The sequence below is a fragment of the Dermacentor albipictus genome, chromosome 6 (genome assembly GCF_038994185.2).
Source record: "Dermacentor albipictus isolate Rhodes 1998 colony chromosome 6, USDA_Dalb.pri_finalv2, whole genome shotgun sequence".
NCBI lineage: Eukaryota > Metazoa > Arthropoda > Arachnida > Ixodida > Ixodidae > Dermacentor > Dermacentor albipictus.
In genome coordinates this window covers 100,135,437-100,162,153 of record NC_091826.1, presented here as the reverse complement: position 1 = coordinate 100,162,153, position 26,717 = coordinate 100,135,437, and the positions used below count along the sequence as shown (strand labels likewise).

General features: G+C 46.1%; 1 protein-coding gene across 12 annotated transcripts in view; it reads right to left on the bottom strand.

The window, feature by feature from the left end:
• LOC135913650 (calcium-activated chloride channel regulator 1-like) overlaps positions 1–26,717 on the bottom strand; it is a 164,190-nt gene that overhangs the window by 50,343 nt on the left and 87,130 nt on the right. For 10 of the 12 annotated variants that reach the window (XM_070541101.1, XM_070541102.1, XM_070541103.1 and 7 more), the window contains 3 exons: positions 22,547–22,831; positions 9,731–10,039; positions 7,470–7,688 (listed from right to left, as the gene is read on the bottom strand). In XM_070541101.1, the coding sequence (XP_070397202.1) occupies positions 7,470–7,688; positions 9,731–10,039; positions 22,547–22,831 (813 nt within the window). The remainder of the gene's footprint in view (positions 1–7,469; positions 7,689–9,730; positions 10,040–22,546; positions 22,832–26,717) is intronic. The other 2 variants (XM_070541108.1, XM_070541109.1) reach the window with 2 other exon arrangements.

Below are 26,717 nucleotides of genomic sequence, written 5' to 3'. Positions count from 1 at the left end.
CTTTTTTCGGGTTATCAGTTATGTGGTGAAGGTCGGTATCATAAAACGAGTGTTCATGTCTGTGGATAGTGTCCAAGTAGACACGTCGAGACTCGTAGTAGCTTTTCCAGACATCAGGGTTTAATTTTATTCTTTTGGATCGAAAAAGACGTTTCCTTGTGTTTCCGAAAGTTTTAAGCCTTTTGCTAAACCATGGCTGATGTCGGTAAGTGCGAACGGTTATAGTTACAATGTACTTCGCTGATAGGGCGTTAAGTTTATTCTGAAAGAGCGATGAGTTGTTTTCCACAGAGCGCGAATAAAAACTTGATTCGAATATTTCATAAAAGTTGGGTACTTCTTGAATTATTGCAGCCTAATTGCGTTTGTCATAGCGGCTGATGACGTTTTCGTAAGAACGGCGTAAGCTGGGAATAATGGGACGGTGACAGGGATTACGTTATAATCACTGATGTCGCGGGGGTAGGTAGTGGTTGACAGATCTACGGGATGAGTGTTTAGTAAAGATCAAAAATGTTCTGATTAGCCTATCTTACGCGTGTTGGTTTAGTTACTAATTGCATTGAGTTAAAGTTAAGGCAAACGTCAAGTAAGTCCTTAGCACCCACTGGGTTTGAACGTAGTTGCACAGAAAACCAGTCAAGTTTTGCATAGTTGAAATCTCCAAAGAACAAAATGTATGCATTCGAGTACTTATTCACTAAGTGGATCAGGATATTGTTAGACTTGAGAGTAAAATGAGCAGGACTGTCAGGGAGGCGACAACATATAGGCAGGCCTGTGTGCCTCTGACAACACCATGCTTCGCTGCCGAAATCCGCGACGCTCCGTTTATAACGACGCTTAAAAAGCATTCTTGCGGAACGTGGACACGCGCCATATCTATAAGGAAGAAGACGCCGGCGGCATGATCGTGGAGCCATGTGCTGAGGCCACAGCAATAAGGACGACGCGCTAAGTGTTTCTTCTAAAACTGGTACAGTGCAAGTACAAAGGAAAAAAAAAAAACAAGCCAGGCAGGTGTTTTGCAGTCCAGAGTGCATGGTTCTGAGAACGCTAGTACGATCAGGTAATACTTAATGCCGCAAGCGTTAGGCGGATCGTGCACTTGTTCAAAATATTTCGACGCCACCCAGTGTGACTGAATGCATGCCACGCGGAATGAGAAGCGCGCATATATTTGCAGAGGTGCGTCCATAAGCCCTTAAAGCATCCTTCAAACCAGAGTTAAGCAGCGCGCACGGCTTAACTCTGACCCCTGATTCTTTGTGGGATATTTTTTATACCGGCTATGCGTGAAGGAAGACCGCGTGGCCAAAACGTACTGGTCTCGTCTCTTATTGGAATAAAACGTAGACCAAGCGGGGAACTAATAAAACACCGAGCTTGCTTCGATTCTTAGGAAAAGTTCAAAGAAAATGGTAATTTTTAATGGCTTCAACGCACAGCACTAATGTAATGCAGCAAAGCATTCAGTGTATTGCAGCAAAACGAGTGAGAATTTGCGCGCATACGCAGTGTTAAACGTGTTATTATAATAATGTTAAACCTCACTAGGCCACGTTTCTAGTCTTTATTGTTATCGCAGGTGCTCACCTGAGGCCCCCAGGCTGAAGCTACGCTGAGTTGCAGTGAAGCAAATGGAGAATTTGTTATAAAAACTGGAAACCCCACTGGGTCAAGGCTGTAGTCTATTGTTAAATCAGAGGCCCACTTGAGCGCATAGACTGCCGCTATTTTTCTTTTCGCTTGGTATACAATGTCAACGCTGTGCACATGAGTATTTGTGGAGAAGCTTTCTGAAGCACATTCACCATCTTGAAATGCGTTTCTTCTTGCATGTATTTGTATACGTCTTTTTATGCTCTAAATCATCAAACAGGCTTGATGGCAAAATAACAGCGTTCAAGTATACTGTTGCTCGTGAGGACGACGCTCTGCAACGTTACAGGTTTATATAAAAGCATTTTCAATTACCCCACTCCTTCACGCACATATAATAAACTCAAGCTTACTTAAGCACGTCTTGAGAATTAAGAGCTAATTAAGAAGTGCTTCCCAGTAAGTACACTGTTTCTCCTAGGCTAGTTGAATGATCTCCCAGTTATAATAGGAAGTGTAGAACAACTATACTGTCATCAAGTTGATAACATCTACACTTGCTTTGTTTTGTCAGGTGGTTTCTTTGAGGTCTCTCGTTAGCGTACCAGATGTCGTTCAAGTATTTACGCTTGAGCTCTTAACCAAAGGCAATACGGCATTTTTGCACTTTTTTCAGATTATATGCCTGGTTCGAATAAGCAGTGGTTTCAAAAAATTGTATCCATACAATGCCAATAAAAAACCTAAACATGTTCGTATATATACAATATGAGGGATGATTTCTGAAGAGTAAGCTTTTGTTTCCGTTTACATTTTATTGACAAACTTTTGCGTCATTTGTGATGCAGTAGGTATTCTTCTTGCTTTTCTTGGGCGAGCGGGAGGCCTTTTGGGCATTTTATGATGGTGAACGTGCTTTAAAACTCTTCTTCTCTATACGTCTAGGTATTGCGGTGAAATTGTATACGAAGAGAAAAAAAAATACCGGCAGACGGAAGCCTCAGGTGCGCATCTGAGATAATAATATAGACTACAACCGTGGCCAAGTGGCGTTTCTAGTTTTTATAACATGTTGCATACACTTAGTAGGCACGCAAATTCTCTCCTTCCTTCTGCTGCGACTCACTGTAGGATTCAGCTTGGAGGCCTCAGAAGAGCACCTGGGATAACAAAGGCCAGAAGCGTGGCCAAGGGAAGTTTACAGTTTTTATAATAAGACGTTTTTTACACTGCGTAGGCGCGTAAATTCTCACTTGTATCACAGCATTACACTGAATGCTTCGCCGCATTTCACAAAAGCCATGCGCTGAAGCCATCAGAACTGGTAAGTTACTTTTCGTAACAGAAGGACCGTAACAAGCTCGGTGTTTTAGTAGAGTTCCATGCTTGCTCTGAGCTTTATTCCAATAAGAGACGAGACAATTACGTTTTGGCCACGCGCTTTTCGTTCACGCATAGCGGGTATAAGAAAATCTTGTGCCACGAAAAATCGGGCGTCAGAGCTAAGCCTGGCGCGTGGCAGCGGGGAAGGGCTTATGCTTTGAAGCATGGTTTGAAGGCTTATGCACGCACTTGTGCAAATATATGCGCGCTTCTCATTCTGCGTGGCATGCACTTAGTCACTCCGCGGGCGGTCGAAATATTTTGGATGAGTGCGCGCTCCGCATAACGTATGCGACGCTAAGTCTTACCTGATCGTACTAGCGTTCTCGGAAATATGCACTTTAAAGTGCAACAAAAACTTGCCATGTCGTTCTTATTGCTGTGGCCTGAACACATGCGGATGATGCCGGTGATGAAGCCGCATTTAATGGCACAAACCTCTTAAGGGGGATAGGCGACGAATCCGGTAGTAAAATGAATGAAAAATAAAATAAATTCGTTAATAAATACCTAACGCAAAAGAAGAAAATAAATGAATTATCTAAAATGAAAAAAAATAATGATTGTATTCTACGCGCCAAAACCTCTCTGTGATTATTAGGCAAGCCGAATTGGAGGACTCCGGAAACTTCGACCACCTGGTGTTATTTAACCTGCACCTAAATCGAAGTGCACAAGTGTTTTCGCCTGCATCAAAATGCGGCCGCTGTGGCCGGCATTCGATCCCGTGACCTCGTGATCAGCTGCCTAACATCATGACCACTGAGCAACCATGTCAGGTAAAATGGGAAATAAACTAATAATGAATGCGATAATGTAGTGTTTATTATAAAAGTCTGCCTTGCCTTGACAGGAAAAGTAACAAGAACTTAATACTGAAACACATAAAGTAATGGATATACATAAAAATGAACAGGTTAGGTTTTGAATAATAATATTTTACCTGTGAACGTGTTTTTACTTTTAGAAATTTCTAATATGAAGATGAAATAAATCAAATATGGAGACTAACAAATAATATGCCAGTCTTCTTGCGTCACACAAAAATTGAAATATGCCTAGGCAAACTTTCCGGTGGCTGTATACTAATACCGTTGCTCCAAGGGAGAGAATAACATTAGTGCTTAAAGGCAGTCTTAAGATTTCAAAGCGGAATTTCTAGACATCGTTTTCGATGAGCAAATAATTGCCAACGTGATAATAAACATGATCGATGGATTCAGATGCATTGCAGAGGTAGCATAAAAGGGGCACCGCCAGACCACATATCTGCATGTGTTGCAATACGGCTACGGTAGATTTGTAAATGATACTTAGAATTGCTGGTTAGGATAGCATTGTCGGTTCTAAGAATAATTTAGATAAGTGAAACCTGTAGATTTCACTAATTATAACCCTTTTTTGTCTTAGGTCAAAGAAAACTGTCTATATTTGGGTGCAGTGATGTGGGCTGTTGCCGGCAGCACACACATCAAAGGACCTTTTAAAGAAGCTCGCTCTAAGGAATCGGCTACTTCGTGGCTCCTTGATCAAATGGGGCCACCGTTTTCTTCCTTTTTGATGTGGCGCGTGTCCACGTTCTGCATGAATCCTTCTTGAGCATCGTTGAAAATGGAGTGACAAAGCTTTGGGCAGCGAGACGTGGTGCTGTCAAAGGCCTGCACGCAATCCTTACCTAACGTTGCACAACCGTTTCTTGAAGCGTTTCAAGTTTTTTCACGTGCCTCGGATGTACCACATTTCAAGTGATGCGCACTTCTATCACCAAATGGGTGTCACTGCCCACTGCTGCATCGCGTTCACTGTGGCGGAAGCCCCGCGTCGCAGCATATACAAACTTGAATCTCAGATGCAATGTCGGAGGGCGCAGCCCTCGGCGGAGACGTTCATTTGAGGGATCGCCAGCCGTTTGTGCGCAGGCGCGAGTAAGAGTGGGCGCGAGAGAGATATCTGGGAGCGTTTGCTCCTTGAATATATGAGTCTGCCTAGGCGCTATGGAGGTGTTTTCTTAGCGCATGTTGTAGTCGTTTGTCCCCTAGACATGCCGGCATTGCGGAGTGTGGTCCACTTTGTTTAGGCTCTACCGCTGGGGGCCGGTGCGGTGAGGCAGTGGGCTCAGACGCCCCACTTGATGATCGCTGTGTCTGAAGGGGCAAGATTTTACTGGTGTTGTATAATTAGCGGCTCCGTTTTTTTTCATCGCGAAAATAGATTGGATTCTTTAGAAGCACTGCACCTAGCAAATGGAGACCTAAGGAGAGTACCTGAAGTTACAATAAAGTAGGCGGTGCAGGATCTCCAGAGCACCCAAGGGCTAGCGGGGGTATCAAAGCTGGAAGCAGTGAGGTCCGTGGGTGAATGCCGCGGAGACCCAAGCGTGCCAGCATGTGTTCGCATAAAGAATTGGCTGTCCGCGATAACCGACAGCCGATCTTATACACCCCTAGCACGCGGAGGACTGGGCGAGTCCCAACTAACAGAGTAGTGCGGGTTATAGCTTTGGTTTCCCCGTTTCCGCTTTCATGTCCTGGAGGCGCTACCAATAATGCGAAATAATGACACGTTGTTACAAGTAATGAAAGATAGGATTGAATAAATATAATTACGCCCAGCCACCAACTTGTTACGCTAAGTTGAGCACTGCCACGCACCGCGACTTCTGCCGGCACGCCTAAGGACAAACGCATATAAGGTGCTCTAAGAAACTCTTCCAATGACGTAAAATCCTCACATTTCCTTTTCCGCACGGGTTCATAGTCGTGCATGCGCGCAAAGGTCCGTCGTCACCGCAAGTGGCACGCCCCGCTGTACGTACTAGCAATTCTAAGTACGCTGCCGGGGCAGGTCCCATCCATGTCACAGAACGCATTGTGCGGGGCAGCTACTGACAATACTGCATGCGGGGCTGCAGACCAGTCCTAGGCACGAACTCGGCATAACAGAGGAGCATACTTGGAGGGAATAGTTGGGTGCTCGCGACGACATCAGCGTAGCTGAGTGGTGCAGCCGCAGAGACCTGTTGTGGCGGCAAAACGATGTCCGCGTACCCTAGTGGAACAGCCGGAACAAGATGCTGGCGATGGTCTGCCGAGATGTCGGCGACTTCCTGCTCGATCGTGCGATGGAGCGGATACATAAGATGCGATGCAGGCTATTGTAGATGCGGCCGCTAAACCAAGGACATCAAGGAGAGCTGGCGTGCAACTTCCGCCCGAACGCACGCGTTCATTTCAACAAACAACGCTGACTGGTCGGAGATGGTATCCAAACCAGCAACGAGGTCGTCGAGCGAAGACGGGCAACGTGCCAACGAGCGCTGCCTGCGTAGCTCCTCGTAGCATTTGCATATAGTGACGATGTCTGTCACTGACTGAAGATTCTTGGCAAGTAATATGTTCTATGCTTTGTTCGCCATCGCCTACACGGCATTCTTGATTTAGACGAACTACGACATCGTCGCATTGACTTTGCAAAGCCCAGTACATCTTCAATGTAACCGGTAAATGATTCACCCGGCTGCGGTTCATGCTCTTGCTAACGCGATTCTGCTCGCAGTTTACGCACAGCAGGGCGACCAAACACAGCCACTAAAGAGGTCTTGAATAAGTACGGATAGCAAGATCAGCCTCGGGGTTGTTTCCAGATGCACCCGCGAGAGAGAAGGGCACGTAGCACAGCTTGGCGGGCTCGTCACATTTGATGTTGGCTCCTAACCTATCATATGTCGTGAGCCAGTTGTCGGCCTCCGTTTCGTCCGCGCCGCTGAAACTGCAAGGTCCCTGTGGCGAGGTACATCGCAGCACATGACCGACTGAGGAGGCCCTGACTGGGATTGAGGAGTGGGCGTTTGCTGCGATGTGTCTTCAGGCATGATTGAGCGTAGGGCACGGGACCGAAGTTCCAGGATTGGCGCTGTAGGCCGAAACGAACTCCATCATTTCTAAAGGTGTTTATTAGCCACTGATGGTTGGGCCGACCGTCGGAGCAGGACACGGACTCTCAGCACAGGCGGCGTTGCCTACTATGGCGTACCCCTTCTTCACTACAGGTAACGTTTTCAAACCTGATAGACTCTGACAATTTGTGTTGCTGTGAACTTCCCGTTAGCATGTGCGAGAGCGAAATCTAGGCTTCCTTGAGCTATATCAAGCTTTCCGGGTTGTGGAGTATAACATAAGTTCTGCATTCATGTTTACACTCAGAACAGTGTGAGAGACGCTAAACAAACTGGGAGCTTAGTTTAAGTAAGAAATTCAAACAGGCATGTCTGAACTGAAATGGTACTCGAACCTCGAATGGGACATTAAAATTTCTATCGGTCTTCTTCTTTTAACTGTACAACACTTATTCACTTTCCAAAGGGCACTGCGCCTACAGTATTACCACGATTGGCAAGTGATGAGCGATGACTTGTAAAAAAAATATATCCGAAGAAAAGTAATCCGCATATTCTATCAATACTGGTTTCTACGGTAAAGCCGTACCATTGCCGGGCTTGGTATGGTGAGTGATTTTTCGCCGTCGCTTTCAACTTCCTCACAGTTGTGACACCTCTTTCCCAAGGGGTCCACAAGCCAGGCCATGAGGGAGTAACTTCCAGCGGATTCACGGATGATGGAAACGATGGTGTTGTTTCCCAGGGCTTCATCAAGAATAAATGTTTCTCGGACAGTTCCGGTGAAGCGCTTCGTTTTGTACATAATCTGCGGAACGAATAAATGCTAGTTCACTTACTCTACAATGTGATGCAAACAGATATATTTGTCAAATAGATGGAAGACTTAGTGGCTAAAAGCGGTACAACGGAGCGGTGGACAGTAGCACTCGCTACAGCCACCTCTGTACAAAGGGATCGGTGATGCCAGCAAGCGAGCAACAATAATAAAAAAGGGCAAATACGTGAGGTAAAAACTTTCTAGAATACAAGTGTGCGTGTACGAGAGCATGTAAGCGTTCATAATGAAAAAAAAAACAATTATTCGTTCGGAAAGAAATGAATTTCTATGGCTTATTTCGGTAGTTACACAATAATCTTCTGCGTTCTCCTAAAGGTGTGTACTGTAGCTGATATTTTTTTTCTGCTAAGTAGTTTCTTCAGGAAATAGTGAACTACCCAATAATTTTTTTCTTGCGGGTGACGAGAACAAGGCATTCCGGGAGGTGTACATGTTAAGATGTTCAGATGTTCTCGCGACGGCTCATGAATACTGCCATTGACACGGTGTAACGCAGAGGACAACATTGGGTACCCAGTCTTTAGAAACATTACAATGTATCTTCAATTATTTCTATCGCCTTGCAAACAGCTTGTCAACGTTTATTAAATAATTGTGAACTCGAATTAACGATAAATTTTCCATTATACTGATACTGCAAGCAACACCTTCGTGTTCAGCTTCCTTCTCCGGACGATTGAACTCGAAGGCTTTTAGGCGGCGTTACTCGTTGTGTGCCTCTCGATAACAATGTGTCTACATTTAGCGACAGAAAGCTCGTGTTTACACGATTTATTTTGCTGAACTTGTATAGTTTTGATAGGTTTTCTCTGTTTATATATTTATATATTACTCTCATTTTGTCCTTTGTACGTACCCACTCCGGCAACAGTTCCTACGGGGCTGCAGTATGCTTAAAAGAAATAAAAATGACTTCCTGCAACGTTCCGTGCAGGCGTTTCCATGCGTTCTACACCGAACGCAAGGCGTTCCTGCACCTATCGAGTGTGCGAAGTGTCAGTCTTATATTTATGATCTAGGGATTGATGGGCATAACCTATGTATTCATTTATTTTTATTTATTATGCTTTCAGGACCAAACGCGTTTCAGATGGCAGTGTTTATGAACAATCAACAAAAAACCATGAAAAATACCATGAATTCCTCCTAATTTGCGCCACTTTTTAAAAATATGCAAATGCCCAAATGCCACGTAGAAGGACATGACCAAAGTGACTGTGTTTGCTCTGGCTAGCAGCAAGTCATGCTATTCTATTACGCATAAATCATTATTTCTTATTAATCACCTCGTTCCATATAATATTCAGAGCAAAAGTATTACTGAGAGAGCAGTCGGCGATAGTAAATAACACCCGATCCAGCGTTCCAATCCTCTATACGTGCTGCATAAAAGTTTTTTGCCAATCCCGAAATAAAGCGCATGAAATACGAAAAATTTGCACGTTACTATTCGACAATGCGGATAATCAAAAGTATACCAATATAATGTCTTGCTCACCGATTTGTAATACACCGCTAATTTGCGAGCAGGACTATCGGAAAACGTTCGCAATCATAGTTCCTGTTTCATGTAAATAGTAAAGTACTATGAAATATTTTCGCATGAGAATAACCGGCGCTGTTTACCAAACGCGATGTGTGTTTTCGGTCCAGGTAAATAATTTGAATGTTTAACACTATTCGAATGCTTTGGAAGACGCCAATTATTGGCCGCACTGAAAACATGTGAAGCCAGACATCAGTTTTTGTAGAATGACTAGAATTTCGCTTCCTCTCCTCAGTGCAATGAATATCGGTAAAATTGGTCGAATAAGTGTTTCAAAAGTGCATTTTTCGTGCATTTGAAGTGGTGAATAGAAGGTGGTCCGGAGCCATATCTTTCTGTTCATTCTTCAAACAGCGGCAACGAACTTTGTGGTGGCGAAAAATACTAGGATTTTAAATGGGTGCTTAAACTTGAACTGCCTGTATAAATATTCTTCTATGAGCGCTTCAAAATCCATGCTTACAGGTACAGGCTTTAGGTATCTCTTGCCCACGTTGAACGGATCTGCAAAGGCCATGTAAATGTCGAGTCTGGGATTGTATCCGTCGTTTGGAAAGCACTCGCCGTCAGCAGACTGGGAGATGATCAATCCTGTAGATTCAGCCAGGGTTGTGAGCTCGTTTGTTGCCTTACGAGGAGATAGTTCCGCATCTGCTTTAAATGGTGCTACTTGTAGAGTGAATTCATGATGAACGGCCCTCGTGGCAACCTGGCGTTGAACCATTGGTTCAGTGGCGTTAACATTTGCAGTTTCACTGGTTGTGATGAGCCCCTGAAAGCGATAGGTACCACCGGAAGGATCTTGATTACTGAGCTCTTACCTTTGCTGCATATTACGTGAGCGGACGTTGGTGGCGAATCCAGTCAACGGACACGTCCGCACTTATATTTGCATATCAAATGAGAAATTATGCAGTAATATTGGGAAGAAACATTGACCTCCAAAATACCCTTCTGTTCCTTTAACCAGCAGCTGAAAATTACTCGAACATATATTTTTTTACTAACCTCGCAAGTGTTCTTAACCTCAACTGGTTCTTTGTAATGTCCCAAACCCATAATCCCTGTCTATAGTCTCGTGAAAACGATTACGAACTTCCACGCACAAAATGAAAGACGTACATGAATAATAATCACTTCTCAGTTGCAATTCCTATTTTCGACCGAATATATGCGAACACATGAACTGTGTTCCCGCAGTTGGCGCTGTTACGTCGCTGTCCTGCTGTCGCGGTATCGATGGCGGCGCATGTGTCCTTCACGTGTGGCTGGTGAGGAGGTTGGGAGAAGAGTGCCGTGCGCTTACCTACGAAAATGACAAAGCCGAATGGCACACGCCATCCCACTGCAGTCGCTGGGCAAAGGAGCGAAGTGAGCGTAGGGCTAATCCTTCCTGTGTTTGTGCGCATCGTGAGCGATGGGAGCATTGTGCGCGCAAGCGTTCGTGCGCGTAACGTTGACACGACACGGTCTCAACTCTTGCAGCTTCAAGGTGTGACGCCCGAAAGCGGTTGTCGCCGTTCCTCATTACAAGAGCGCTGCGAATCCCCAAGTCTATAGATACAAGGATAATAAATAGCAATCATTCCTGTGTTACAAGGTATCAACGCATTCATGGCGATGTATCTCGTGCAATGTGTGTCAATGGGTGTACGGACTTCGTCAGGCAGTTGGTCTTTAGCCTTCATACTGAACGGCCGACACATGGCGCAAACATGGGTGCATGTCAAACTGATGCATGTTCCAGCTGCAAAGGAGAAGTTGCTTCCGGTATCAAAACGCATTGCGCCCGCACGTCGACCGCGCTTACCGCTGAAACACCGTCGGAGGAGCTTGCAATTTCTTTCAATTTCTTTCAAGGTTTCGCTTTATCAGCAACATTTTTTTTCAAGCGACAGTGTTTATTTGGCTCTTTCGCTCATCTTCGTGGTAGTCAGTCGTGTTTAGTTGTTAGACATTCACCGCCAATAGAAATATTCCGTCAGAATCGTGACGTGTTAATACGCAAGCAAATTGCCGGACGCGTTTGTTTGCGAAGGCATACCAATGCTGCCCTTCGAGGTGTAGATATTCTCGCGAAACTGATCTCCGCTGGTGGCCATGCCGCTACAGTCAGCGCACGCATGAAGGATCAGCTGGTATTGCCACACGGTGGTGATAGTGACGTACACAATAGGAAAACTGCAAATGGTGAAACTCACTCATATTGGGCGTACCCGTGCCCTGAAACACAGGCTACACTCAAGGAGCGGCGCCGCGGCGACATGTTCGGCGATCGTCGAAAATCTCACCAGCGGGTCAAGGGCATCCAGTTAAACATCAGTAATTGAAGGTTTCGGAGTAATCGCTGGTGTCCGCATGCATTCCAGAAACTTCTCCAGCATTCGCGTCATTCCATGAAATTGGATTACACAAGGTTCGGTGACAAGAGAGAGCAGATAGAACCATCAATAACTCTCGAGAAACTTCCGATACATGCAGGCGCGTCCTGTACTATGCGGCGGTGAACCATGGTCACTGCATAAAGATAAACTAGTACGCGTGTCAAAACCCCCCTCTTAAAAATACCATCCCCATCCTACAAACATAGGAGAGTGAAACACAAAAGGACGCTTATTAAACAAAAGTGAGAAAACAACAAAGAAACAAAGACCAATGTAACAGTCCAAAAATAGAATGTCCAGAGTTCCGCTCCGCAAAGTCCCAGAGTTCATTAACGCTAAGAGAACGGCTTAAGTCCCCCAACATGGACTATTTCAGGCCATAAGTGGCATCGATGTGATAGTCGAGTGCACCAATGCGTCGGACGATGTTGTCGGGTCAAAAATAGCCGCATAAAAGCTTCTCGCTAAGCCCTTCTCGGTTCATTGGGGTCCAAATACAAACACGGTCGCAAGGCTGGTACATAACCTAGCGTCGTTGAAGGATGAAGTGTCGGCATTCAGTCCCCTGCTACTTCTTGATCCGCAGGCGGGCGAGCTGTCGGGCTTCTTAGGCACGCTGGAGATAGGTTCGTCTCTACATCAGCGACGTCCGGCAGCATGGTGTCGAGAGTCGTCGTCGGGTTCCTTCCGTAAAGCAGCTTGAATGGCGAGATCTGCGCTGTATCTCGCACCGTTGTGCTGTAAGCGAACGCTACGTACGGTCGGACCGCATCTCAGGTCTTGTACTCAACATCGACGTACATTGGTAGCATGTCGGTGAGGGTCCTATCACAGACGCTTCGTAATACCATTCGTATGCTGGTGGTAGGCAGCTGTTCTTCTGCGGCTTGCCCGGCTGTATTGTAGAATGGCTTTTGTGAGATCCGCTGTCAAGGCCGTTGCTACGTCGGTGATGAGGACCCCTTGGGCGCCATTTCTCAGCAGTACGTTCTCGACGAAGAATTTTGCCACTTCAGCTTCGCAACCTTTGGGCAGAGCTTTTGTTTCCGCGAAGCGGATTAGGTATTCAGTCGCCCCGACGATCCATTTATTTCCAGTTCTTGACGTCGGAAGGGGCCCACACCATCCCTATCTGCTGAAATGGCCGGTATTGGGAGGCTCGATTGGTCTTAGTAATAGCGCTGGCCTTGTCAGTAGTGCCTTGCGTCCTCGACAAGCTCAGCATGTCTTCACGTAACGAGCGGCGTCGGAGGTCAGGCGTAGCCAGTAGAACATTTCTTGTATCCTCGATAGCCCTCGGAAGAATCCAAGGTGCCCAGCTGTCAGATCGCTATGTAGGGCGTGCAATACTTCTGGACGCAGCTCTGAGGGAAGAACAAGAAGGTAGTTGGGGCGGACTGGCGAGCAGTTCTTTACGAGTAGGTTGTTTTGTAGTGAGAAAGAGGACAGTCCTCGCTTAAATGCCCTAGGGATAGCATCGGTGTGTCCCTCCTAATACTCTACGAGGCTTTTTAGTTCTCGGTCTGCTCGATGCTGCTCAGCGAAATCTACCGCGATTATTATTCCAAGAAAGGCGTCGTCATGCTCGAAATCCGGCGGCGGCAGGTCAATGGAGGTCCGTGATAGGAGATCGGCATCGGAGTGTTTACCTACGAACATTTATGTGACAGGGATGTGATATTCTTGCAGTTTGAGGCTCTCCTGTGCCAGCTGTCTTGAAGGGTGCTACAAATTTGCTAGCCAACAAAAGAAGTAATGGTCGTTAACGAGTTTGAATGGCCGGCCACATAGGTAAGGGCGAAATTTTGCTGTAGTTTAAGTGGTGGGAAGGCATCGTTTTTTGGTCGCAGAATAATTGCCCTCCATTGTTGACAGCGACCTGCTAGCGTAAGCACCCGTTCAAGTCCGTCTTTCCTTTGGACTAGGACGGCACGGAGGCTTAAGTTACTGGCGTCAGTGTGGGTTTCGATATCGGCGTCCTCGTCGAAGTGCGCAACTACTGGAGATGTCTGCATGCGTCGTTTGAGTTCTTGAAATGCGTCGGACTGCGGCGTTTCCCACTTGAACGCAACATAACATTTGGTTATGTGTGTTATCGGTTCAGTGATGCATGAAAAGTCCTTGACAAAGGGTTTATAGTAGGCACATATGCCAAGGAATCTACGCACTGCCTTCTTGTCCATGGGCGGCTGGAACATTGCGGTGGCAGCTGTCTTGTGCGCGTCAGGGCGGACTGAAGATTCGCTGATGACGTGGCCGAAGAACAGAAGCTTAAGGTAAGTGTAGTGGCAATTTTCCGGCTTCAGAGTGAGGCCTGATGATTTGATTGCCTCTAGTACTGTTGCAAGCCGCCTAAGGTGTTCCTCGAAATAGCCAGCGAAGACGACGACGTCATCCAAGCAATGAAGACAGAGATGTACTCCACCAGAGCCTTAACCGAGTTCCCACGCGAGAGCGTGAAGCTATAAGGCGAAAAGACGATGAAATGAAATGCAGAGCGAAGACATCACCCAGCAGTTGAAAAGCTCGTGGCCTCCTCGTGTAGTATCGTTGAAGAAAAAGGATGGAACCCTACGTTTCAGCATCGATTATGGTTGGGTGAATAAGCTCACGAAGTGCGTTTACACCCTCCCACGGATAAAGGATGCACTAGATCGGCTCTATAGTTCTAAATGCTTTCCGTCGAAGGATATCAAAGCTGGCTACAGGTAAATAGAAGCCGATGAAACCTATCACGAAACGGTAATGTTCATTACGCTGGTTGGCCTCTATAAGTTCAATGTCATGCAATTCGGACTGTGCTCGGCGCCTGCAACGTTGGAGCTAGTGATGGACACGGTGTTAGCAGGGTTGAAGTGGCAGAACTGTCTCGTCTATATAGATGACGTATTTTCATAGCCGGGGATTTCGATGATCACCTTAGGCAGATTGGTGCAGTACTCGAAACAATCGATTAATCAGGGCTGACTCTGATGCTGGAAAAGTGCCGCTTCGCTTACGACTAGCTTTTGGTCGTGGACCTTATCAGCCGCAAATTCGGAGTATGCCATGATCCGCAAAAGGCATCTGCCATTTCTAAATTCTCACAGCCCACCGACAACAAGTATGTGCGCAGATCCCCTAACTTATGTGCCTATTACAAGGGCTCCGTCAAGAACTTTTCGCGCATCGCCAAGCCATTAATTTTCCTCACGAAATCAGGCATTGATTTCAAGTGACAAGCGCCGTAAGTCGAGCCCTTCCAAAAGCTGAAACAACGCGTGCAGTCATCACCATTTCTCGCCCACTTGGACGAAGGCGCTGAAACCGAACTCGTTCGTTTAGTGTGGGTGCCAGGTCACAAAGGTCTATCCTTAAACGAATATGTAGATTCACTCGCAGTAGCATCCCACGAAGTCTAAGCCTCGGAGCTGTCCTAGTCCAAAGGCAAGACGGATTTGAAAGGGTCACTGCTTAGGCTAGTCGCTCGCTGTGGAAAGTTGAAGCCAATTATTCGACTCCTTACGATCCTTTGGCTACCCCGAAATTCCGCCCTTATGTATACGGCAGACCCTTCAATGACCTAAGTGACCACCATGTCTTGTTCGGGCTAGCATATTTAAAAGACCCACAAGGACGCGTTGCACGATGAAGTCTGAGACTTTAGGAATTCGACCTCAGTGTTGTCTACAATTCGAGACGGAAGCCATCTGATGCCGACTGCCTATCACGCGTAACCTTTTACCCACCGGAGGAAGATCGCAAGGGTGACGACGACTTTCTCGGATTAATGAGAGCGGAAGACTTCGCCGAACAGCAACGAGCAGTCCCGGAAATAAAAAGCCGCGTCGAGTATTTCGAAGGCAACACCGACCTTGACCCTACGCTACTTCAGCGTGCTTTGTCTTCATTTTTGCTGCAAAACAACCAAATCGTAAATAAGAACTCACTCCTCCGTGCCAACCACCTTCTTGTTTCCTCAGCACCACATCGTCACGTACTGCGCAACATACAAGACAACCGACCACTGGGCACCTCCCATTATTTCCGATGTTATCGATGATACAGAAAAGGTTGCTGGCTATGCCTGCTCGCCGACGTCGCCGATTATGACAAGAAATGCCGAGACTGTCAGCGACACAAGACACCACCGACAGGGCCAACAGGATTATTACAGCCGCCCGAGCCTCCTTGCCCACCATTTCAGCAGATCAGGAAGGATATGTTGGGACCCTTCCCGCATCAAAATGCAGAAGTAAGTGCATCGTTGTGGCAACGGACTACTCTACCCGCTTCGCTAAAACGAAACTTCTGCTGAAAGGAAGCGCAGCCGTCGTTGCGAAAATTTTTCTTTGAGAACATCCTGCTGCGATATGGTGCCCTAGAAGCCCTCATCCTTGACAAAAGAACGAGCTTTACAGCGGTGCTAAGCCAAGCCATTCCATGACACAGCCACTGAAGCCACAGGAGGACAAATACCTGCCGCCCGCAGACGAATGGTCTTAAGGATCGGCTGAACAAGACCCTGGCCAATCGCAAACATGCTAGCAATGTACGTTGATGTAGAGCGCGAGACGTGGAATGAAGTCCTGCCATACATACCCTTCGCTTGTAACACGGCAGTTCAGCAAACGACTCAAATGACACCGTTCAAGCTGGTTTTAGGATAGAACCCGACGACCACTGTCGACGCACTGATGCCGCAGGTCCCTAGTGAAGAAATCTCGATGTCGCCGCCTATCTCCAGCGCCGCGAAGATCCCCGACAGCTCGCCTGCCTGCTCATCAAGAATCACCAGAGGACCAACAGCCAACGCTACACCCTTCGACGTCGCTACGTCGTGTACCAGCCCGCGGACCATGTTTCGGTATGGACCGCAATACAAGGACGAAAACTTAGCGAGAAGATTTTACGCCGCCATTTGGGACACTACAAGATCATCCGCTGCATTGGCGCACTCGACTATTGGCGCAGCCGAGCTCCGCTGGAGTCTTCCGAAGGGGCTGAGCCACCTCCCCTCCACTCCCGGCGATGCCGAAGCTTACCCCACCCTGCGCCACCTAACACGTCATTGCGAGTTTTGTCACCCACATTATTTGAAGTTTCTTTTCGCCGGCCCGGACCTTCTCGCTTAAAATTTTATTGTGGCTATTAGCTTTCTGCATCATTGTTGCAGCAGACATATACAGATTTTAATTTATATTTCTATTTATTTCTCCTAATTCTGACAATAGGAGAACAAGTACATTAGATGTACGAGCGGTGGCTGCCTCATATGGATTTCGTCACATCAACATTGTTTTATATTTTCACTGTACACACTATGCGCATAGACAATATATTTATATGTGTACATAGGACAATCTTTGTTATATAGTTACAGTGAAGGATGTAGCCAATTAACAATTATTTCTAAGGGTAAGTATAGCTTGTTCCAAGAGAGTGAATATGTTGCTGTATGTTCACCTCCCATAAAAACGCATTGTGTACTTTCTTGGCCCTCTAAAATACCGGTAGATTTAGTGACCCTTTCGGCCGTCGTTCATCAAAGGCGTGTTAAATGCACGTGAATGGCATGTGTCTCGGTATCGCTTCTCTTTCCAGTGAGGAAAGCTAATGACTCACTAAAAACACTTCTATTTATTTGCAACATTTATTAGGGAAGGAAACATCGTCACTTGCATGCTGATGCCATAAATGTGTACAGGGTGTCCCGTAGGCGTTAAGAGGTGGGGGTGGGGTGAGGGCGGGGCCCGATCACCCCGTAGAGTTTGCCGGATGGCGCAGAGCACCCTCCCTCAGGCGATGCCGAAGCATTCTCACCTCCCCCCCCCCCCCCCCGCTCTACAACACACCTGAAATGTCACTACCACAGTTTTGTCAGCTACATAATTTGAGGTTTCCTTTCAGGTATCTCGATCTTTTCATTTATTATTTTATTGTGGCTTATAGCTGCTTGCGTCATCGTTGGCGCGGACGTGAACGGCTTTTCATTCCTCATTTCGCTTCGTTTCTGCGAATCCTGACAAGAAGAGGACAGGCGCACTAGAAGCACTAGCAGCGGCTGCCTCATAATATTTACTCACTTCAGCATGGATTGCTTTAAATTTCAACTGTGAAGACCATGTGCGTATAGAGTACATTTGAATACACACGCAGAACAAAGTTTAATATATTTTTCGGAAGAGAAGGAGGTAGACAATTAAAAATTGTTTCTAAATGTACGGAGAACCTATGCTTAGAGAATGAATGTGTTGCTGTATGTTCAGCTCACTTCAATTTGTTTTGCATGCTTCGTCGACCAGCGAAAAAACCTGCAGACTTCAGTGACCCCTTAGGCAGAGTCTTTTGTCAACGGCGCATGGAATGCACGTGAATTATATGTGTTTCAGTATAGCTTGTCTTTCCGTTACGCAACACTAACGACTCAACAAAAAAGTACTTTTCATAATTTGCATTGAATAATAATGAGCACATCGACACTTGCACGCAGAGGTCATAGATATATACAAGGTGTCCCAGTCAAGTATTACCCCGTAAAAATAAGCATTTGCGTTACTCGAAGAAAACCTAGTGCATGTTGCTTCACGTACTGTAGCGTAGCTGCCAGTAGTTCTTTTCATTACTGAGACTTATCTAAGTAATTGTAATAAATTTTCCAACTCAACACGTAATGTCCTAATTATCAAAGTGTCAGTGAGGCATTTGTAGGCACAGGCTATGGTCATCTAATTGCGGTATATTTAGCGACGTACTCATAGCGTACTAGTTTTTGTGAGAATAAGTAAACCACGCGAAATATGAAAAATACCATGGGACTGCGCACCCACCCGCGTCATAAAGCAACGCACTCTAACCATCCCGTCTGAGTTAGCCAGAATGAAATAAATGAAATAGTGAAAAACATCGTGATCGAGCTAGTGCCTTTTGTGCCGCACCTCGGCCGAAGCAACACGTCGCATTTGGTGTTATTTGGAATAAGCTGCGGTTGCTGTTGTCTTAGCGTAGAGAAAGTACACGAACGGTTTTTTTTTGCCACAACACCTATCACCACAAAAGCGAAATGACAACGTCAGTGCTATTGTTTGAAGGCGTGTTTTGTGTCGCCCCAGTGACCATGCCTTTCTCTAATGACGAGGAGAGATTACCCTTCCCTTGGGAGCTGCTTATGACAGCATGATGAAGGTTGCAAGTACATATCAGTCATGGAATTGTGGTGTTAGAGAAAATGCGTCGACTATCATCAAAAATGATGAAAACCTGAGACAAACCAGCAGATTTAGTAACAGTGGCGAAGGACTCCGTATTGCGTAGTCCTGGCCCACGCATGGATTTTCTAGCATTTGTGGCCTCAAACTCTCATGCTAGCGTGCGGGACGACGCGGCCCAGGCACAAATTTGCAAGTAATCAGTTTGGAGTATTGCAACGACGGCCTTTCTCCCATACCACATTAACCAGCACCAATGCTGGGAAGGTAGGGACTTGTAGAGTCGTCTAGATTTCTCGAATTGGGTGCTCGCGAAAACAGATTAGTCAGCGGAATTTTTAGCAACATGATGTGCCCAGAAAAAGCCAATTTTCACAGAAAGGCCTATGTGAACTTGTATAATTCACGCTATTGGAGGGATTGCAAAGCACACTGGGCTTATCGCAATCGGTACCAATACGAGTGGTCGTTCAATGTGGGGTGCGGAATCCACGCCGGTGCTATAATCGGGCACATATTCTACGATCACACACTGGCTGGATAGGGTTACGTGGACGAAATCCTTGAAGGAGAGGCGGATGAGTTTCTCAGTGAAGTCCCGCTGTCACGTCTTCCACTTCTGTGGTATCATCGAAATGAGCGCCAGCATAAAGCAGCAGCCGAGCGCGAAACTGGCTGGATGCGACTTTTAACGCACAATAGATTAGAAGGCACCAGCCTGAAAATTGGCCGGCTAGGTCACCTGACCTTTGTCCACTCGATTTCTTTCTTTATGATTCTGCGAAAAATCGTGCTTACAGGATCGAGATGGACGTCATATTAGCTCTAGACAACAATAGCGGCTGCCTGCCGTACAATTCGAGCGTTGGTCACCAAGAAAGCCACTGAAGATCTGACAAAGCAAGCTCGGTACTGCGTAGCTGTGGAAGGAGACCTATTCCAACGCGTCTTTTGGGCAGCAGTTGATGTTAAACGGCGCTTACGAATTTACCGATTATAAGGGCACACTGAAATTTGATGTATATTTTTATGTTTTTTCGCAGGCGTCTCGATTGCCAATTCGGCTAATTTCGAAGTGGTTATCTACTTTGTTGAACGCATCAGTTCTGCCTCTTCTCAACTCGTGGGTCGCTTCCCGGTCTGTTTAGTGTGCTTTTATGTGATGCCTTGAACCTGTTTTTGCCGTACTTATACACTCTCGTCAAAGCTAAAACTGTCGCATTAATTTTCCTTTTGTCCGAAGGAAGTTTCTGGCGCGAGATATAGCTCCTCGCGCACTGTGTCGATGCGATGTGAGCAATGCCGGGATTTCGAAACATGACAAGCCTATTACACTGCTGCTCGCGCTTCGCGCGTTGTCAGAGCGGCGCTTCGACCGCGTTATCAAGGGGCTTCTGTTATCAATGTGATCAGTCGGCCTTGAGAGACGGATAAGTTTGACGTGTTGGCCAGCTCAGACCCGGTCGTCCAGACCAGGGCCGTGGAATGGGTCACCCAGGTCGCCGTCAGCCATGAGCTGATGGCCATCTAGCACGGAACCGTCCGCACATGCGTTCTGACGAAAATAAAGCTTATCCATCCATCCATCCATTGACATAGAGAGTACCCAATAGCTTCAAAGCCGCGAAACATGCTTCACCATTATCAAGGTGATGCGCTGAGTCTTCGGGTTTGCGACGGGTAATGCAGTTACTTTCAAACAGCTTCTTTGAGGGCACTGCTTTAGGATGCGCATGGGAACGCAGTCACGTGATAGTTTTCATATTTCATGTGGTTTGTTTGGCAGCAGGGCAAAAATTGCGCGCAATTATTACATGACTGAAAACACAGAAGCTAGACGTCATTTGAGGGTGCCAGGAGGTTCGTACAATTGCCTAATTGACAGTTTTATAGTTACGACAGCACTTCTCGAATTAGGTAATTATTGCATTTGTCAAATTAAATCTCAGGAACGAAAGAATTGCTGGCGGCTACACAACTTTAGTGGAAACAATGTGCACTAGGTTTTCTTGGAGTGAGGCAACAGGCCCTTGTGTAAGTCTGGGTGCATGATAGTCGGCGCACCCTGTATTATTCACTCAGTAACCAAAATGAGGCCAAGCCGGATCCACTCGAAGTAAGAATCCTCAGCAGTCATGCACTTTACTCGGACTGACAGAAAATCAAAAAAAATAAAGGAAGAGTCTGCAGTGCCGTTGAAAAAGCGAAGCAGTATTAGTGATAGCGAAGTATACGAACATTTCACTAAGGTAGATTACACCACCGAGGGATACCAGAATCTCCATGGTGGGGGAGAAGGCAAGCATGAAATTGAACTGTGTCCTACTCTGAGGTCTTGTAGATTCACATACAAGCCTGTCACTTCTGTTAACAATGCTTCGAGGTCAAACGAAGTTCCTTCTATGGCAATTATATATATATATATATATATATATATATATAGCAAAACTTGTCGGGCCCCAGCTTCTCCCCGTAAAAATGCCAACTTCCCGCCTGTGTCACCGGTCACTACTACGTGACACTATTGACACGTGCGCTTGTTTGTCTTTATCGGGTGACACGTTTCACCACCTAACAGATGTTATCGCACAGCGCTGGACGCGCCTGTATGCATCGGGGAGTTTCTGGATTGTTATCAATGATTCCATTAGCTGTCTGTGACCGAACCTTGTGTAATCTTATTGCATGTGTGCGCGACGCGAATAATGTATTGTGGAAGGCACGCGGATCCCAGCGATTACTGTGGAACATTCGGCGACTGATGTATAAAAGCCGACGCGCTTCACTCGCTGAATATATTTTCCATGATCGCCTACTGTATTCGCTGCTGTCACCGTCCTTAGAGTGTACGTTGTTTTTGAGGGCACAAGTTCACCCAATAAAACGCTTCTTTCATCTTTCCCAGTTTGGCTGCTTCTTTACCGTCACTACTACGTGACAATATAGTCACCTTAGGATACCCTGAAAAGTACGCGCTTAGCTTAAGGCCTAATTGAAAACAAACATTTCAGAATTATTTCCAAACCGTTAACTAACATAAACACTTCACAGCACATGTTCATCTTATTGCGTATATCTTGTTTGCCAAAATTGCTTTTGCAAGGATAGTGCGCTCAATATAAGTACTCTAGACAAAGAGTACAAGCGGATTTATCAATATTTACTCAGCACCCTGATGTACAGAAAACAACAATTATTGCCCCAGTCCTCATGTAAAACATGTCCAGGCCCCCTTTTTACTTTAGAAGTTGTGGCTTTGTGCCTCATTTAATTCTATCTGTGCACGAACAGAACTCTGATCTAAATTTATCGAACTATTATAATGAGATTGAGAACTTCTGTGAACAGATATAACTTTCCCTTCGAAGAAAACATTGCAAGAAGGCTTTTAAGCGTTAAAAAAAAAAAAACATGGGGTTTTACGTGCCAAAACCACTTTCTGATTATGAGACACGCCGTAGTGGAGGACTCCGGTAATTTCGACCACCTGGGGTTCTTTAACGTGCACCTAAATCTAAGTACACGGGTGTTTTCGCATTTTCGCCCCCATAGAAATGCAGCCGCCGTGGCCGGGATTCGATCCCGCGACCTCGTGCTCAGCAGCCCAACACCTTAGCCACTGAGCAACCGCGGCGGGTGAACTTTTGAGCGTTACGAGGCTATATTGTTTTCGTTGTACATTCTATTCGTAAATAACAGGGTACTCACCAACCGATGATATGTGAATTCATGCACCGGGTTGCTGGCTTCGATGTAGATTCTCGGCAGCTTTTGAAGGTGGTCAGGAAAAAAGTAACTTTGCCCTTTCGTTTGCGCAGCCAGATTCTCAAGCTTCTGTTCAGCTTTGTCACCCATCGCCATTGCCACAACTTCGACCTTTAGCGCTAACAGTTGAGGCCAGACGTCGTCAATGTAGGGCTGCTCATTCTCCACGCCGTCCGTTAAAAGAACAATAATTGCGCCTTCAGGACTCTCACGGGAAGTATTCAAAACCTGCGCATAATAAATATATACAATGTTCTACGGATGGTATAACAACATAAGTTTTAGCATTGTTAAAAAATCTCTTGGTACATGTGCGTTTGCGGTAGCCTAACATATATATGTTAGGTTACGCGATTTTGGGTTTACACTTGCGCAACAGCCATAAAGTAATACGAAATTTGTTCAACAACATATCCAGTACTTCCCGTGCAATGTTAATGCGCTGCATTACCTTTGTCGCAATCGTTCTTCCTTTCTTCGCATAATCAATATTTGCCTATGGTTTAAGACTTGCTATTCTTTGTTTCCTCTACGCCACCGCTGCATTATCATTATGCATTGTATATATCTCCTAGAGCGAGTGTGCGGTTGTCGCGGGAAATAACGTAATGCCGCCGAGTAATTCTAATGGTCACGGATTACCTTAAGCTTCGCTCATGGCGTGTTCGAAGTGTTACGGGAATGTTGACAGGATTGAGCATCTTTATGACGTGCTATATTCATACACTACGCATACAGGTTTTTTGTCTACCTATGCCTTACCTAATTGGCGCAGACACATTTGATGTATCGAAGCCGAATTCAATATTTTGACGTAAGTAAATATGTGCGAGCGGACTACGCGAAGGAAGACTACGATATGATGCGGAAGACAACGCGCGGGCGATACGCGCCTCGGGGCTTCTTGGTGAACGCTGAAAACTTTTTCCCATTCTTTTTTTCGCACAAGGTTCACACGCGTTCAAGGCCGCATGTGTGCGTAAGATTTGGGAATAAAGATGTTACGACTACTGAGAATTGACACTATATCCTGCAACCTAGGTCCATCTAAAACCTCCAGAAAGCGGATAAATCCACGCATCTCTTAGGCATGTAGGGCCCTTGCGGCTGTACTTTTCGGCGACGGGGTAGCCTCACCGCCTGTTTGATTATCTGACTAATCTATGTCGAATGCTCGGTTGCAGTAGCCGGAAATCCGAGTCCTCTCTCTTTTCTTTTCCTTTTTTTTTAAATGACAGAGGTGTGCCTGAATTTGACCTCCTCCGGTGCACTCTCTGTGCAGGTTTGGAGTGACGCCGGACGCCGGCAAAAGATGCAGAGAGCAAGTGGGGCTATGATAATCGATGTACAGGCGAATTAGCAAGACCCACTAAGCTTCAGCAAAGACCTTCCCTGACCAGAATAGGAATTGGACTCACTTGTTCCGTATACGGCAAACCCCCTCCCTCATGACTCCTACAATTATCCCGTGGCTCCAAGTCCGCTGCAGCTGCGGAGCGCCTGACCAAGGCGGTGTTCAGGCCTGGAACGCAGCAGACAGTGCTAAGAATCTCTGGATCCAGACAGGCCACCAATGGAAAATGAACCTTTAACACCGAAATGCCTTTAACAACTTTAACAGCCGAAATCTGTCGTTGAGGCTAGCTTAGCAGGACTCCTTGAGGAGCTATCAGATATTGTTTGGGATATGACTGGCCATAGCGATATGAGAAGAACTGGTGGGACCTATATATTACGGACTAAAAGTCATGTCCTCTGCTATACGGGACTCCCAGATAAGAAGTAATACGGGGTAGGATTAATAATTCATAAAGACATAGCCGGCAACATTGACGAATTCTACCGCATTATTGAAAGGGTAGCAGTAGTCGTAATCAAACTTAAGATGTATACATTGAAGGTAGTACAAGCCTATTCCCAAATGTCCTGTCACGACAATGATAAAGTAGATCAGTTTTACGAAGACGCTGAATAAGCGATGAAAAAACGTCTCAGTAGTCTGTAGTAATGGGCGACTTCAATGCAAAGGTGGGAAAAATGCAGGCTGGTGAACAAGCAATTGGCAGCAACGGCGTTGATTGTAGGAACACTGGAGGAGAGATGATGATAGAATTCGCAGAGAGTCTTAAGCTTCGAATAATGAACAAACTTTCCAGGAAGCGCAACAACACAGAGTGGACCTAGAAAGGCCCTAATGGTGAAACAAGAAACAAAACTGATTTTATATTTTCTGCTAATCCCAGCATAGTGCAGGATGTGGAAGTGATAGGTAAGGTAAAGGTGCAGTGATCATAGATTAGTGATGGCTAGGATTCACCTCAATTTGAAGAGAGAAAAGTAAAATTGCTCCAAAAAATATTTGAAAGTAGAGGCAGTAAAATTAAAACCAGACAACTTGATGCTGGTACTTGCAAACAAATATGTAGCATTGAAACAGAGAGATGAAGATGGCATAGATATAATGAATGCAACTGTAACTACGCTGGCTACATAGGCAGCAATTCAAGTGGGATGCAAGGCACCAAGGCAACCAGTAGGCACACTCTCTAAAGTAACAAAAGAATTAATAAAGGAAGAAGAAAGAATGAAAGTGTGGAGCTCTGGAGATAATACAGAATTCGCGGAACTGTCAAAACTGATCAAGGAAGCGAAAAGAAGTGGTATTTGAAATTATAACGTGAGAAAGACTAAAGAAGCCGTAAAAAATTGACCTAACCTGAAATCAGTGAAAAGAAAACTTGGCATAGGACCAACCAAGATGTATGCTCTGAGACATGAGCAGGGTAATATCATCAACAATCTCGAATGCATCGTAAAAGAAGCGGAAGGATTCTATATTGACCTTTAAAGTAGCCAGATGACTCAGGATAATTCCATTCGCAACAGTAATGAACTGGATACAGAAACTCCTGCTATTATCTATGAGGTCAGAAGGGCCTTCCAAGTCATGAAAATGGGAAGAGCGGCAGGAGGCGATAGGATAAACATCAATTTAGTCAGTGGTGGAGGTGACATAATGTTTCGTCGCATTCAAACACTTGACGTACCATCAGGACCATTCTCCCGTGTAGGTGGTGATCTTTTAGGCCCTTTTCCTTCGTCTGTTTCGGGAAAAAAGCGAATTTCTGTAGCAACACACTACGCCACCCAATATGCAATCACACAGGCTCTTCCGACAAGCTGTGCAACCGATGTCGCCGACTTCCTCGTAGAAAACGCCATGTTTCACCACGGCGCCCATCGAGAGCTCCTGACCGAGGCCACTACTTTCTAAAGTTGTCAATGACATTCTACACTCGTGCGCGACTAAACACAAACTTGCTACTGCTTACCATGCACAAACGAACGGTCTAACCGAGCGCCCTAACCGCAACCTTACAGACGTGCTGTATATATATATCTGCGATGACTATCGCGACTGGGACGTTGCGCTGCAGTTTGTTACTTTCGCGTATAATTCGTCTCGCCATGATACCGCAGGCGTCTCTCCATTCGTCCTCTTGTTTCGCCGCGACCCTAAGTTACCTTTCTACATCGTTCTGCCTGCTAGTCTGAATTGCACATCTGAGTACGCCCATGAAGCCATCCTCAAAGCACAAGAAGCACGCCATATTGCTCGACGTCGACTTGTGGAGTTGCAGGAAATTCAGCGGCGCTTATATGATGCCCGCCATCGTGACGTCCATTACACACCGGGCGCCCTGGTTCTCCTTTGGTCGCCGTCGCGAGGCGTTGGCCTCTCGGCGAAATTACTTTCACGCTACTCCGGCCCTTACGATGTCTTGCGTCAAGTAACTGACGTCACATACGAAATCGCCCCTCTTGAACCAACCATGGCTCAGCATCGCTCCGATGTGGTCCACGTCGCGTCTCTGAAATTGTATCACTCGGCCGCCTGTGCTGCGTGAGTTCCGTTCTGTGCTGCGTGAGTGCCTACAGCCAAGGGCACCCAACATGGCCTCGTTTTGCGCAGAATGCAGCTGTGCGAACACAGGCGGGCAAGACGATGTGATGTTTCACATGATCTCGAAGAACAAGAACCTTGTAGCGCAGTGGGTCCGTACGGTGAGGAGAGATAATTTCGTGCCGACGAAATGAACTATGCTGCGCTCGG